Below are 15,707 nucleotides of genomic sequence, written 5' to 3'. Positions count from 1 at the left end.
GATAGCTATACAAAATGAGCTTTTCACAAGATGATTCATAATCCATACAAACAAATACAGTCAACATCATGACTGACTAATTTAATTACTCAGGGGTGATGAACCAACAAAACTAGCTCTGCACGGTCACTGAAGCTGTTAGAAATAGCACAGATATTTCTTGCAAAGCCCAACCTGCTACCGTCTTAGATAATGTAATTCTACATACATCTAAAATGATAGGATTGTCATGGTTGGAAGGTTTGTGTTATAAGTGTGCTCATTCAGTGTTGACCTGAGGTTCATTCGTAAAAACTACCAGGTTTAGCATGTACTGTCATGCCCTTATCTGAATTACGTGAAGGCCATCGTCTTGTAACATTTCATGATGAATAGAATGCAGAGATACACGGCTACAAAAATTATCTTGGGTCTTGTCCGCCAGTGTCAGACAGGTCAATGGTGATAAATATCTACTAGAGTGAACAGTTGTCTACACAGAATTCATAAAAGTCTGACTTATTAGCAAACCCTTTTTAATACCAAATTACCTCAGACAGCTTCTAGGTCTATGCTGCAAAACCAACTATTTTAAAGTAATATTCTTAGCCTTTTTGTTTGTTTTTTCTGACATTGCCATGTGATGTTTGAGTGCCACTGGTGGAGTCGGCTCAGTTGAAAGTATCCAGGCCACCCCACCCACTTTCTGCCTTATATCTCAGAAGCTTTGCTATTAGAAACAAACTACAACTTTGCATCATAATTTTATGTAAGAACTTTTCATTTAGGTATGTTCTGAAAACCAGGTTAAAACACCAATCATTGACTTCTGTCAAATGATCCAACTAATATCAGCTTAATCAAATAAATATATATATATTTCTTTATTGCCCACAAGGGGCTAAACATAGAAGGGACAAACAAGGACAGACAAACAGATTCAGTCGATTACATCGACCCCAGTGCGAAACTGGTACTTTATTTATCGACCCCGAAAGGATGAAAGGCAAAGTCGACCTCGGCGGAATTTGAACTCAGAACGTAACGACAGACGAAATACTGCTAAGCATTTCGCTCAGCGCGCTAACGTGTCTGCCAGCTCGCTGCCTTTATATTTATATATATATATATATATATTATATATATATATATATATATATATATATACACACATATACACACACACACACACACATACATTCACATACACACAAACATTGACAAAAAAATAAGAGAAAGGAAATCTTACCTTTCGTTTAATGGCTTGAAAGCTTCAGGATTGACATGGGCAATTTTTATGTACCTATTCCTTTCTAGATTGCCTACTAACAAACGAATTTTTGACTCAATGTAACCATGCCTGAAATGAAATCCAAAACACTTTGCTAATTAAGCTAATTATGAACAGCTGAAAAACAAGAGCTGCATTTGGCAAACTAAATAAAAAGAAAGGATAATAAATTTCGTAGGAACTTTAAAATGAGGCAATAATTTCCATATCTACTTCAGGTTAGTCTACTTAATGATATTATCATGAACATCTCTTAATTTTAACCCCCTGAAAATTTTGTAAACAAAAATGTCTGTGATAAGATATAATGATTTGAGAGCAAGATGAAGAAGTTCAATGCAAAATGTACTTGGCCATAGTAATCATAATAAAATTAATTCAGATTTTATATTTAATTGGCAAAAGATAAATCTTTTGGGAAGGCCACTGAGAATGTGCAACATACAGCACTGTTTTTTTTTTCTAAGGCCATTTTCTGCAGTGCATGTAATAAAGGGGCCTCGACTAAGTTGCAAAAGATTATTTTTCAATCTCTTACAGATAGTGAAACTATACATAAACTACACTGATCTTACCCAAGCTGAGAAATTAGCAGAGTCCCCTTATTTAGTTCTTAGCCACTGCTATCTCCAATGCCATTTTGATGAAAAGGGTCATAAAGCTCCTCGTGTTAAATATTCATCATCATCATCGTTTAGCGTCCGCTTTCCATGCTAGCATGGGTTGGACGGTTCAACTGGGGTCTGGGAAGCCAGAAGGCTGCACCAGGCCCAGTCTGATCTGGCAGTGTTTCTACAGCTGGATGCCCTTCCTAATGCCAACCACTCCGTGAATGTAGTGGGTGCTTTTTACATGCTTTTTAAATATTGTTTTTTATTTTTTATTTTACAAGTTTCAGTCATTGGATTCTTGCCATACTGGAGCACTGCAAATATTCAGCTGCTGATAATGAATGCCAATGCTTATTTCATTGATTATGGGAGAGAAAGGCCAAGCCGACTTGGGTGTAAAAGGACACAATAAAACCCGGCATTTTTGTTCCATGCTCTACCAAATCTTGTCCTATACCAGCATTTCCATCTCTCAAAATTCCAATAACATGTCTTTGATCAACCCAAGATACTTGCCAAACAGGCTGTGATTGAACCCAGAATGGCACAGATGCACAAAGCAAACCACAAATGAGCCCACCCACCCACAACCATCACAACCAAAGTATCTTGGCTGAAATACATCGAGAAGACAGGATAAAAATATAAAAGAATATAAAAAAAACCATGTAAAAGATTCCCTTACCATTCTAAGTAATGCATGTCTGTTTCTGCTCGTGCTATAACAACAATGTAATGTCTGAAAGAAATCAAATGAGAGATAAATGACATCAATGCCATGAAGAGACAGAATTCATTCATACATAAATTAACACAATACATAAATATATAATTGACATATATGATAAGCATAATATATGTTTAAAGATTAGGTCGGATAAGCTAGAAAGACAGGATAACAAACACTGCAGTACTAGAAAAATTGAAGTCCAAAAACACCTAATGTTGAGAACTGAATCCACATAAATATCATTTATAGTAGAAGACACTTGCCCAAGGTGCAACAGTGGGACTGAACACGAGATCCCATCATTGGAAAGCAAAATTTTTAACCACACAGCCATGTCTATGTTTCCCATCATACATTCCACACTATACTACAAATACAGTACACCAACAGGAATGCACAAAGCCCATAAGCAGAGGTGAGTAACTGATGCTAGCTTTTTTTTTTTTTTTCCTTTAATAAAATTTGTGATCAAAGCAGCTGTCTTGGACTTCCTCTGAAAGGTCAGCAGTAAATAGTTTCAGGATGACATGCTCATCATACACCTAGCTTATTGATTAGACATCTTTCAAGAGATGAGTAAGTTAATTCATCTTTACGAGGAAGCATTTCTTCCATTGTCAATATCCAAGATATGATGAATGCCTTGTTTCAACAAATGAATCTTTAGCAGAAGCCAACCAACATCAAAAATATTGCTATGGTTACCAGGATAGACCAATTTCTTCATAAGTTCAGGTGATAAACAATCGTGTAGAGTGGTAAATGTGAGAGGCCTGTCCAATGCATACCAACACGGAACAATGAATATAAAATGACAACAGTATCCTTGGCAACTTAATGAACAGAGTGAAACATAAACCCAACTTCGTTAGGAATGACTCCTACCTGTATTTTTGAAAAAATGGTGCTGGTTCAAATAATTTACTCCAATCCTCTTTGTTTTCCAAGATTCGAGACACAACTTCCAAACCTGAGAAATATTTAATTAGAAATTAATTTTTTGAAATATTTTTTTTGTTTGTATCTGTAAATTTTCATCAAGACAGATGTAACTTATAGATAAATTGAAATATATTTATGAACAATCATTAACTGTAAAATTCAAACAATAGATGCATATTGAGATTTATCTCAAAGATGCATATCTGAGATTTATCATTAAAACAATAGAGATAAAGGAATATATATATATATATTTCCAATTCTAAGAAAAGAAAAAACTTCTAAGATATTTCAAATTATGCCATTATTTTCAAGATGGGGTGCACACTGCACTGGTAGGGTATATTATTTTGGTAGGGGAGGAGTTATATATAAAAAAAAGTGCTTTGTTTTAAGAAGGAGCAGAGTTTACAACAAAATACAACATTAATTCTTTGAAAATGATAAAAGAATGAGGCTTTTAACAAGCTTCATCCTTTAACATACAAGCATTCCAGTAACATACAATGGTTAACTCGACAACAATTCCTTCAGCTTCTATAAAACCCCTAATGGAATCTTAACATTCTTTTGAAATAAAGAATCACAATGAAAGAAATGCTTAGAGAGATTAACCTACCTTCTTTAAACTCATCCATCATGATAGTTTTGGTGGATAATGTAACATTGAACGTAGAGTTTTGCTGAGGATATGCAGGTGTTATGATGGGCATTAGATGGTATCTGTCAGCATGATTTACCTGAGAAAAGAAGGAAAAAAAAACATTGTAAATTACATTGTATATTGTAAAGAACATTGTAAAAAGTAATTAATTGCTTGAGATATTTGAGTAGTCTGTCATACTTTAAACCTTTCATCACATGGCAAAGACCACTTTCCCCAATGCTATCCCCAACTCAGTTGAGAAGTCTTGAGCTATTTGGTAGTCACATTAGTGCCATTGTCATACGAAAAGCACCCAGTGTGCCCACCCCATGAAGTGGTTGACATTAGGAAGGTGATCCAGCCAAAGAAACCATGCCTGGAGCTTGGCACAGTCCTCTGGATCATTAGTTCCTGTCAAGTGATCCAACCCAGGCCAGCATGGAACATAGGACAATTAAGTCTATCCCCACAAATGGGTCATTTCAGGATTTGAGCTCAGATCACAAAGAGTTGGGACAAATATAAACAAGGTATCCTGACCAATGTTCTAACACTTCCACCACTTTACTTCCCAGGATTAGCATTTTTCTTTTTCTTTTTTTAAATTTAACTTCGAAGGGATTTGGACTCAGAGTAGAGAGTCAGAACACTACAAGGCATTCTGTCTGATGCTCCAATGACTAATTTTTCTGAGAAATAACTAGGATTTATCACAAATTGTACATATACAATCTACCAAATTGACTCTTATGGCTGTGATCAGTCTGGGGGTATAGTAGACACTTGTCCAAGGAGGTGAAGTGGGATTGAACCAAAGACCAAATAACTGAGAAACCAGTTTCTTAACCACACAGCCACATTATGTCATGCACCAAGTCTAACAATGAAGACATCAATGTTAAACACATACAAAATATTAATATTACTTGATGAAAGGTTTACATTATTAAAGCTAACAACAGTAGATTTGCTACTCACCCTTGGGTCCCAAACAGTGAAACCCAGTTTGTTTTCTGGTTCCAAATGTTTCAATAGTACAGGTTGAGGCCAACTCCTGGAAACAAAGTCATTTTTACTGATTACTAATGATCGGTGGAGACAAAATGTAAAAATCCAAACAAAGAAAATGTGAAAATTACAAACTGTTGATTTATGAGAGGAAGATTACTTTTTGATTAAAACCCAAACACTGCAGGGTTTAAAAACAATGTGAAATCCATACACAAAGGTACTGCTACCTTTTGTGACCATATTGCTAATAAAATACATTACATTTCAATTATCAAGATTAATAAATAATTTTAAGGGAATTACTAAATAAAATGACTATTTATATTATTAAACTAGCATAAGAATTTCAGTTTTTCTCATAAAATTACAACAAAAGACTTTAATTAGGTACAAACATAAGCAGGTTGGTATCTAAAGGGTTGTTTAAGTGAAATAGCTTTACCCAAATACAGAACCTTGTTCATTGGAAGTATATCTTTTACTTCAGATCTATTGAGAACTTATTATATATGCATCATTCAGTGACACAAAAGAAATTCTTTTTTTTTTTAAATACTGAACAAGCACAATATAAAATATAGTATTTAATTCTCATTCTTAGAGTAAAAACTTGAAATTCCAGCTCTCTTTATCATGGCTGCCAAAGTAACGGGGGGAGATGAGATAATCAGAGACCAAACAGAGCATTGTGGTCTTGCGAACTAAATGGCAACCTCATTAATGTTGGTGGAATATAAAAAGCGCCCAGTACTCATTGTAAAGTGGTTGGCATTAGGAAGAGCATCTATCTACAGAAGCGATGCCAAAGCAGACACTGGAGCACAATGCAGATCAGAGTCAAACTCTTTAACCCATGCCAGCATGGATATAGGCGTTAAATGATGAAAGAAAATTCATTCAAAGACATAAATAATACTGCAAAAATAGAATTTTGTCAGCATGAGTATGTGATAGAGGATATAATCAACAACATGAATATGGAAATAAAAGAAGTAAGCTACATGCCATTTGGAAAAGACCAAAAAGAATTTCTGCACCAAAACAGCGGGAGCAGCATTGGGGTAGAGTTGACATACTCGGGCAACCAGCATAGCCCATGACACACCACCCAAGAAGCCTAATGAATTGGAATAAATACAGCGTTCTGGAAAAGAAAAGAAAAAAAGAGGAGATGATTAAAACAATATATATTTCCTTATTACCCACAAGGGGCTAAACATAGAGGGGACAAACAAGGACAGACAAAACGGATTAAGTCGATTACATCGACCCCAGTGCGTAACTGGTACTTAATTTATCGACCCCGAAAGGATGAAAGGCAAAGTCGACCTCGGTGGAATTTGAACCCAGAATGTAACAGACGAAATACGGCTACGCATTTCGCCCGGCGTGCTAACGTTTCTGCCAGCTCGCCGCCTTATTTTTAGTTCGCGCGGATAGCTACGCTCTTCATCAACGGACGAGCCGAGTGATACCCCGTATGATTAAAACAATATAAACATGGAAATGCTGACAGCAATGAAGATATGACTATGAAAAGCAACTTCCTACAAGGGATGCCGAAAAGTTCCTGGCTTTAAGGGTATCGCAAAAGATCTGGTTCAAGGCCCAACCTTCTGGGTTCTTTTACATGGCTTTAAGTGTGTGAATCTGAGAGTGGGATATGTTAAATAAAATCATAATTTACTGATCCTCCTGTATTTTCTTTTACCCAAAGCCAGGGACTTTTCAGTAGCCCCTCATAATTTGCAATGAATAGATGGTCAGTTACTTATCTTTTATCTGCTTCGGTCATTACACTACGGCCATGCTGGGGCACCACACTGAAAAGTTTTAGCCAAATGAATCAACCCCAGTGCTTTATTTTTTAAAGCCTGGTGTACTTATTCTATAACCCTCTTTTGCCAAACTGCTAAGGTACAGGAATGTAAACACACCGACACCGGTTATCAAATGGTGGTGATGGGACAAACACACACAATTTTCTATCAGTTTCCACACATTTATTCAACTAGACACAAATTTAAGCAGTGAATTACGACATAGAAAAAAATAAAAGCTGAAGTATTCACACACTTACTTTTGGCCCACAGTTTTATGGCACGGAGAGTCATTCTGAATGCTTCTTTGTTTGGTACCAAGTGCAAAATTTCGTCTGTGACACGACAGCCTAAATAAATATGTAAACATTTTAAATTAGTAAACAGCAACAATAATCAAATCTCTCTATATATAAAGCTGAAGTTGTCTGTGTATGGCAGGTTTGGTAGCCTTCAACTAATACTATCTCCTCCGAGACCCTGCGGCGCAAGTTGACCAAAATTGAGAGTATGATAGAAGAAGGCTGGTTCTTCCTTCCGTAGAAGAAAAAATTCAAATTGGACCATGTTAACACCAAAAATTATTTACATCAAAAAGGTGCTTTTTTTTCTATGAAAATCCCTATTTTTTATGATTTTTTGACAGCTGTGTCGCCATTTTACGGTGTATTTCAACCAGAAAAATGTTCACTTAAAGAGAATAACAAGCTACATAATGCAAAATTTTTACTTTTCAAAAATTCCAATTCTAAAGGGTCGAAACAAACCTGAGCAATGCCAGGCGATACTGCTAGTTTACAAATATAGTTATTCCAATAATTAATGTAGAGTGTCCACTGAAGCATAAAAGAGAAAGAGACAGCAGAACTAATATGATTATAGCGACATACTGAAGCGAAACTCATTCAGATAAATCAAACAATCTGCTGTATCCCACAATTTTTGTTTAGGTTTAGAAGACCAATAACAACAAAAATAAAATTTTGAAGCAGTAGGTGCACCCCATAGCAACAAGTGAGTTTAAACAATATACAGAGTTGGAAATATTGAAATAGCTGGAAGTCAAACTGATAATGCAGATAAATTCACACAATACGTAAAAATCACCAACTGATCGTGGACGTTGCCAGTGCCGGTGGCATGTAAAAAGTACCCACTACACTCACAGAGTGGTTGGCATTAGGAAGGGCATCCAGCTGTAGAAACACTGCCAGATCAGACTGGGCCTGATGCAGCCTTCCGGCTTCACAGACCCCAGTTGAACCGTCCAACCCATGCTAGCATGGAAAACGGACGTTAAACGATGATGATGATATTAAGACAAGCAGGCACAACAAGGAAAACACAACATATGAACGATGTTAAACAGTTTTACCATTCAAGCTTCGGACACATTTTTGATGGAGGTTCTTTAGCAAAGATTCATCACAGAGGTTCACATCATCAGGAATCTGGGGTAGGGCGAGACGGGAAAAGAGCATATCCAACTAGAAGAGAAAAAAATAAAATTGCTTTAAAAATGGTGAATAAAATTGACAGTCATTTATCTTCACAAACCAAACCAGAACTTAAAAAAAGGGTAAGACTGATGGGTCATGGGTTTAAGTATTGTGACATTTTGAGCTCAGTGATGACATGGCATGGGTTTTGGCCACCCACTGCCTTAACCCTTTAGCATTCAAACCGGCCATATCTGGCCAAAATATTTAACCTGCTTTATATTGAAACTGACCAGATCTCGCCTCTCACCTCAGCCCTACCTTGTCATTCTAAAACTAAAAAATCACATCACTGAAATCTCTAAACTACAAGATAATGCATGACTAATTCAAAACAATGTGAATAAATAAGCCTTGCATTTGACAGAATAATCTGAACACTATAAAGGGTTAAACACCCCTTTAACTACAGCAAACATACATACAGAGTGACCCTGTGCCATCTACGTACCCTATGCTACACTACTTCTTTACCCCACTTTAAAAATTGAGAGGGTACAGATCAATGCTGACTGAACAGACCTGTAAGTAAATACTTTCCAGTCATGACCCTCCTGTCTTTTCGGGAGTATCAAAGGCTGCATTAGCTTTAATGACATTACTTGTTAATGGTTATAGAATGTAATCTAAGAGGAGGGAGTTTGGCTGCTATTTCAAACATCCAAATAGTGGTGACATCATTTGCATTTTTTTTTTCCCCCACCTACTAAACTTTGAATAAGAGTGGATTTTGATCGTTTTACCAACATAAATTTATAGCAATGAGGATTTCCACTATAGGAAATTGCGTTATAGGAGAAAAACACATTTAAAAATAAAACAATAAAAACCTAATGAGAATATTCAAAATACATTTCATCTCTAAAGATGAGGTCAACAGTCTGAATAATTATTATTTAATTGTCATGAGATTATTCTATTTCTGCAACAGAAATATATTCCAGTTTACAATAGAAAGTTTATACAAACCTCAATTCCATCAAATACCATTTTTAAAACAGGAACATATGCTTCCTCCACAGCCTAATAAAGACAAAAAAAAAGTATTCAATGAAGCATGAAACATAGATGAAATAAGGAGATCAAGAGAGAAAATTTTGTAAATCATTTACTAACAATAGAACAATTAATTACAACTTGCCCTATCAAAATTAGATGTCACATCTAAATTTTTATGTCTGTCTTGGGATTGAAATTTTTTCATGTTATTATAATCAGGAGTCCAGATTTATTCCTCCTGTCTTGACCATCAGAGAGTCACAGGTCACATATAGGCCTGTCAGTAAACAGAGCAGCCTTTCAAGGCCTTATTCACAATGCCAGTGGGTTTCTTTACCTACATTCTCAGAAGAGTAGCATTATACAAGGGAGGTATATAAGGTGAAAGGTACATATGTTTGGAGTTGATGCTAGTCAAAGAAGACAAATAGTTACACACCAGTCTCACAACTCTAGTAGGTAATGATACTAAAATGCTATTGGTTTGGGTTATGCTTAGTCCACATTATTCTGTAAGGAGCATAGGACTAGTTTTCTGGTTTCTCTACGGTATATATTCCCCCTGGATGGGACACCAGTTCCTCGCAGGATTACTCATTTTGCCTGCTGAGTGGACTGGAGCAGTGTGAAATGAAGTGTTTTGCTCAAGAACACAACACAACCCAGTCCAGGAATTGAAACCACAATCATACAATTATGAGTCCAACACTAACCAGTAAGCCACATGCCTCCACACGAAAATGCTAACACCTAAAAATAGTTTAATTTCTTTTTAAATTTAACAGTGGACTGACATGATTAATACTGATCCATGATTAATTTGTAATCAATTAAATTAAATTGAAAACAAATATGATAAGGGAGGGTTAGTGGATTAGCTTAGTACATGCAAAGTAGTACTGAACTAGTGAAACTTTTAAAAGCTGACATTCAGTATGCTGTGTGTTTTCTGAGAGCTTACCCTTAATTCCTTGACCTCACTTTGCTGTTTAAGAAGTTCTCCAAACGAGGTGAAGAAGTCGGATCTCTCAATATGTCTGGGTGCTATACATAAGGTATCAATATCAGCACCTGAAAGACAAACAACAATATTATTACTGAAAAGCAACAAGTCTCCATTTCAATAAACAAAAGAATTTTTTTTTAAAAAAAAGAAGAAAAAAAGAGTATATCGTATTTAAAGACAAGTAAGATGCATCTATTTTTTTTTTCTAACCCCTAAAAAATGTTTCAAAAGAGAAAATCACTCTGGGACCTACACATGAAGTTGGACCTCCATAAGCTAATTTTGTTCCTGTCTCCCACTGCTAAAGGCTAATTTTTGATCAGAATGATCTCTTCTATCTAGTCCGACATCATCATCATGATCATTTAAGATCTGTTTTCCATGCTGGCAAGCCAAAGGACTGCACCAAGCTCCACTCATCTGTTTTGGCAAGGTACCTACGGCTAGATGTTCTTCCTAACACCCACCACTTTACAGAGTGTACTGGGTACTTTTTACATGGTGCCAGTACAGATGCTTTGTACGTAGCACCATGATGATAATATTCAAACATTATTACCTCCGCCTTAGCGAAGGCAGACGTATTGTTTTCAGTTTGTTTGTGGACAAGATATTTCAAGAACCACTGGATGGGTTCGGATGAAACTTTCAGGGATGTTTGGCCTCATGACTGGCACAAACTGATTAGATTTTGGGATCAATCTGGTACCAGACAAGGATTCTAGATTATGTCTCAGGTTTTTAAAATTTTTAAGAGTGGTTGGGTTCATTTTTAGTATTCTCATTTGTGAGAGCAGTCGAGTTTATTTCAGATATTCTCATTTTAACAATCATCTCCAGTTAAGTGTTGAGAGGACATTGGTGTTGCCTTGATAGAGGTTTGCGCTCTCAGAGTGCTCTTGTTACTGCTTGTACTATAATGCTTTCTAATGTATTACTAGATTGCTTTACATATTCTTTTCTACTCTAGGCACAAGGCCCGAAATTTTGGGGGAGGGCGCCAGTCGATTAGATCAACCCCAGTGCACAACTGGCACTTAATTTATTGACCCCCAAAAGAATGAAAGGCAAAGTTGACCTCAGCAGAATATGAACTCAGAACGTAAAGACAGATGAAATACCGCTAAGCATTTCGCCCGGCATGCTAACGTTTCTTATTTCTTTACTGCCCACATTGGGCTACACACAGAGAGGACAAACAAGGACAGACAAACTGATTAAGTCGATTATATCGACCCCAGTGTGTAACTGGTACTTATTTAATCGACCCCAAAAAGATGAGAGGCAATGTCAACCTCGGCGGAATTTGAACTCAGAACATAGCGGCAGACGAAATACCGCTAAGCATTTCGCCCGGCCTGCTAACGTTTCTGCCAGCTCACTGCCTTCACACACACACACACACATTCTGTGAATTACTTCAGTCATAATCTTCTCATCTAAAAAGTTCTTTAGGAAGTTGCCATCCTTTCACCATGGACATAAAAGACTTTTTTTTTTCTTCTTTTACTGAATATTGATATCAACATGGAATTCTAGAGAGAGAGACACACACACACAGACAAAGAAATTACCTTTAGTGTGGACTCCCAATCTATATGACCCAAAGGTGAAAACCTTTCCACCAAAAGTGGCAATTCGGTTCTCCGGAATGTTATTCTGAAAAATAAGAATACACACATTTAAATAAATGATTGTATCACCTGAGCAAAACATCAAATATTATTTATGTGGTGTCAAATAATTTTTGTATTCTGAGTAACAAAGAGTAAAGAATTGTCTGAATACTTAAACAGGCCTAGTTTTGGCTTTTTTTTTTCTTTTTAAAGTGTATAATTTATTTTTATGAAAAATAAAATTAAATATTATTCAAGCAACAATTCTTATACACCAGGTATATTTTCTACTAAGCTTAGATCAAGCCAATGATGAAGCCGCTATCTAATCAGGTGACCTGTGAAATTAACAGCCAACTTGCTGGAAAAAGGAGGACACATTCAATTGGTCATGGTTGGAACAACTATAGGTTTACCTGCTCCAATTAGTGATCTTAAGCTTCAATAATAAAACCTAACTCAGCTCAGATAAAATCAAATTTAAAATTTTATATGAATAATTGATCTGAGGAATATTAAGGTAATCAACAACCATTTTTATGGAACAGTATAACAGCAATATACATACATACACACAGATCAGAGGAATATGGTGCAACATGCTGCTTTCTCACTGCTCTTAACTCACTCTACAGCCAGGTAATTGAGATTTATTTTTATTCTTTAGTGTAAGATATTGTTGAATATTTTATACAAGACTTGGTCAAATAAAAGCTGTCAAATGTGAATATGTTCAGAATCATCATCGTTTAACATCTACACTTTCCATGCTGGCATGGGCTGGACGGTTTGACTGAAGACTGGCAAGCCAGAAGATTGTACCAGGCTCCAGTCTGATCTGGCAAGGTTTCTACAGCTGGATGCCCTCCCTAACGCCAACCACTTCAAGAGCGAGGTGGGTGCTTTTATGTGCCACCGGCATGAGAGTCAGTCAGGCGGTTCTGGCAACGACTATGCTCAAAAGGTGTTTTTACGTGCTACTTGCACAGGAGCTAGTCCGGCAGCACTGGAAATGTCCATGCTTAAATGTTGTTTTCATGTGCCAGTAAGGCGACGCTGGCAATGATCATGCTTGAATGATGCTTTTCATGGGTCACCGGCACGGGAGCCAATCCGTGGCCCTGGCAACGATCACGTTCAGATGGTTAACCAATATATTTGAACCAGAAGCTGTAGACATTTTAGGAGTGTGAAAAGGAGGGAAATATAGAATTTAGAGACAAAGATTTTTTACTTATGACCAATGAGAATAAGAGGATAAGAGCTTACCTTTTGACGGCTAACATCTTTGATCCATTCTCTGACCAAATTATTAATTTTACTCAATACTTCCATACTGGTAGGAAAAACAAAATAAAATTTACATGAAACAATACTCAACACTTGAAATTGCATATATTAAACATTACTGCTATAAATATATTCAGTAGTGAAAAACCTAGAGCAAGACACTATTTCACATTGCTTCAGGCCACCCAGCTGGTAACAAGAGTTGTACCTGTATTTCAAAGGACCAGCCTTGTCACATTCCATGTCATGCTGAATCTCCCTGCATTAAGGGTACTCGTGTCTGTGGAGTGCTCAGCCGCTTATATGTTAATTTCACGAGCAGGCTGGTTTGCTGATCGGATCAACTGGAAGCCAGTTAATGCTGCACATACAGTTCAATAAATATATCACAGTAGCAAGCTGAAGGATGTAGCTTTCACTGATCGTCATGATTCTAAGTTTCCTAAAAGTTTAATGATGAAGTGGTTAGCCATATTAAGATGGCTAGTATACTTTACGTTGTCGAGCGCTTACTGTTTACATCTCGCTCAGAGATTTATTATTGCTTAATGATGAAGTGATCATTCAAAACAAGTGAGAAAGAGGAGAAAAGAAAGAAAGCAAACACTTATAATAAAACCTATTAATACACAAGTCATTCCTTCACTACAGTATAGGTCAGACAAGTCTGTCAGTGTAGATGACATATTTAGATGATGTGCTGGAAAAATAACTCCCACTTCTCTTAACCACTTAATGGAAGAGAATATTTTTGTAATAATTGTTTAAAAAAATAAATTGCAACCCATTAATAAAAACATAGAAAATAAATAATAGGACAAAATCTGTTTTTATTCCTGCACATAAAACTAGGTTAATTACCAAACATATACGTATGTATGGAAGAATGAATAAATGAATGCATATCGGAATAGTCTTAATAGATTGTAAGGCTTTGTTTTTAGCAAAAAATTAACTACTGCTGTATTTCTCAATCCGTTTAGATCCACGTGTCCACCTGTTACAATAAAAGCAATACTAACCGATGATTAAGCTCCTCCTCAGTTTCAAAAACCCCATATGGTCTAAGTGCTAACTCCAATTTGTGTGATAACTCCTGATCAGAACTTTTTGGACCTTCAAAACTGATTGGAGAAGTGATTCCCGGATATTGCTTCTCCTTCTCTTTCTCCTTTGGTTCCAACATCCTAAGAAATAAAATAGAAAATTAGAGACATTGTGTTACTTCAAAGCAAAATTTATCAAACAGATTTTGTTTTCTTCTTTAACTGATATAAAAATAAAATAGAAAAACTATTTTACAACTGATTTAAACTATTGGTCGCCAAATAAATTTGTTCACATTTTATACTTATTTTTTTGGCTCCATTATATTCTTGAGATGGAGGCTGTAGAATATTTACATTACTTTTGGGGATGTATATTTGTTTATTTACAAAGCTGTTCTAGTTATTTGTCATAAAAGAGGTAAACTTAATTTCAAATTTCAAATATGATACAAAAGCTGTAGAGGAAGAATAGAACTCCAAAAAAAAAATGCTACAATTAAAATATTTTTCCTGATAATTCAAATAACATTGGAAAGGGGAAAAAAACGAATTTATTAGACAACCCAATAATTACATAATCAGGACAGACTGAATACTTTCACTGGACTGCAATAGTGACCTCCTTAGGGTTTTTTTTTAATTCTTCATACAGGATAAGCTACACACAACAGAAGGTGGGTGCGGGCATGGCTATGAGGTTAAAAAGTTTGTTTTGCAATTATGTTTGTTCAATTCCAATATGTGACAACTTGGGCAATTTTGTTCAGGCATAGCCTTGGATTGACTGACCATTGTCTTGTGAATGGAATTTGGTCAGTAGAAACTATGCACAAGCCTATCACATGAGCACATGGGTGAATGAACGTATGTCAATGCATGCAAAACAATAAGTATTCAATATGAAGTATCAATTCAATGAAGGGACATCGAAGTTTTTAGTTTACCCTGTGGTATTTAGATATCCTTCTATGACAATACCTAAGTGGAATGTATGGTTGCTCAACCTCCTAGAAATAGCAATCAAATCTCCTGCAAATAACATCTATATTATCCAATGTACATCATCATCCTCCTCCTTTCTTGAAAAAGAAAGAACCATTTGGTTATACAGAAATATTTGATGTAGCAACTTAAACAAATCTACATTTGGTTCAAAAGAGACATACTCAGGTAACCCAAAACACATGACAAGAACATCCATGTAAATAAATAAATATA

At 36.0% G+C, this 15,707-nt stretch overlaps 1 protein-coding gene across 7 annotated transcripts in view; it reads right to left on the bottom strand.

Annotated features, from left to right (window-relative positions):
- Window positions 1-15,707, bottom strand: part of LOC115218970 (poly(A) polymerase beta) — a 64,680-nt gene that overhangs the window by 22,135 nt on the left and 26,838 nt on the right. For all 7 annotated transcript variants that reach the window (XM_036509153.1, XM_036509156.1, XM_036509155.1 and 4 more), the window contains exons 2-14: window positions 14,463-14,627; window positions 13,420-13,486; window positions 12,109-12,193; window positions 10,490-10,599; window positions 9,499-9,552; window positions 8,406-8,517; window positions 7,291-7,380; window positions 6,216-6,354; window positions 5,178-5,253; window positions 4,173-4,293; window positions 3,497-3,581; window positions 2,567-2,620; window positions 1,229-1,339 (exon numbers count right to left, since the gene is read on the bottom strand). In XM_036509153.1, coding sequence (XP_036365046.1) covers window positions 1,229-1,339; window positions 2,567-2,620; window positions 3,497-3,581; window positions 4,173-4,293; window positions 5,178-5,253; window positions 6,216-6,354; window positions 7,291-7,380; window positions 8,406-8,517; window positions 9,499-9,552; window positions 10,490-10,599; window positions 12,109-12,193; window positions 13,420-13,486; window positions 14,463-14,626 — 1,268 coding nt within the window. In that variant the 5' untranslated portion in view covers window position 14,627. The remainder of the gene's footprint in view (window positions 1-1,228; window positions 1,340-2,566; window positions 2,621-3,496; window positions 3,582-4,172; window positions 4,294-5,177; window positions 5,254-6,215; window positions 6,355-7,290; window positions 7,381-8,405; window positions 8,518-9,498; window positions 9,553-10,489; window positions 10,600-12,108; window positions 12,194-13,419; window positions 13,487-14,462; window positions 14,628-15,707) is intronic.

Source organism: Octopus sinensis, linkage group LG14, assembly GCF_006345805.1.
Source record: "Octopus sinensis linkage group LG14, ASM634580v1, whole genome shotgun sequence".
NCBI lineage: Eukaryota > Metazoa > Mollusca > Cephalopoda > Octopoda > Octopodidae > Octopus > Octopus sinensis.
The sequence above is the reverse complement of the archived record's forward strand: the minus strand, read 5'-3'. Positions and strand labels throughout refer to the sequence as shown.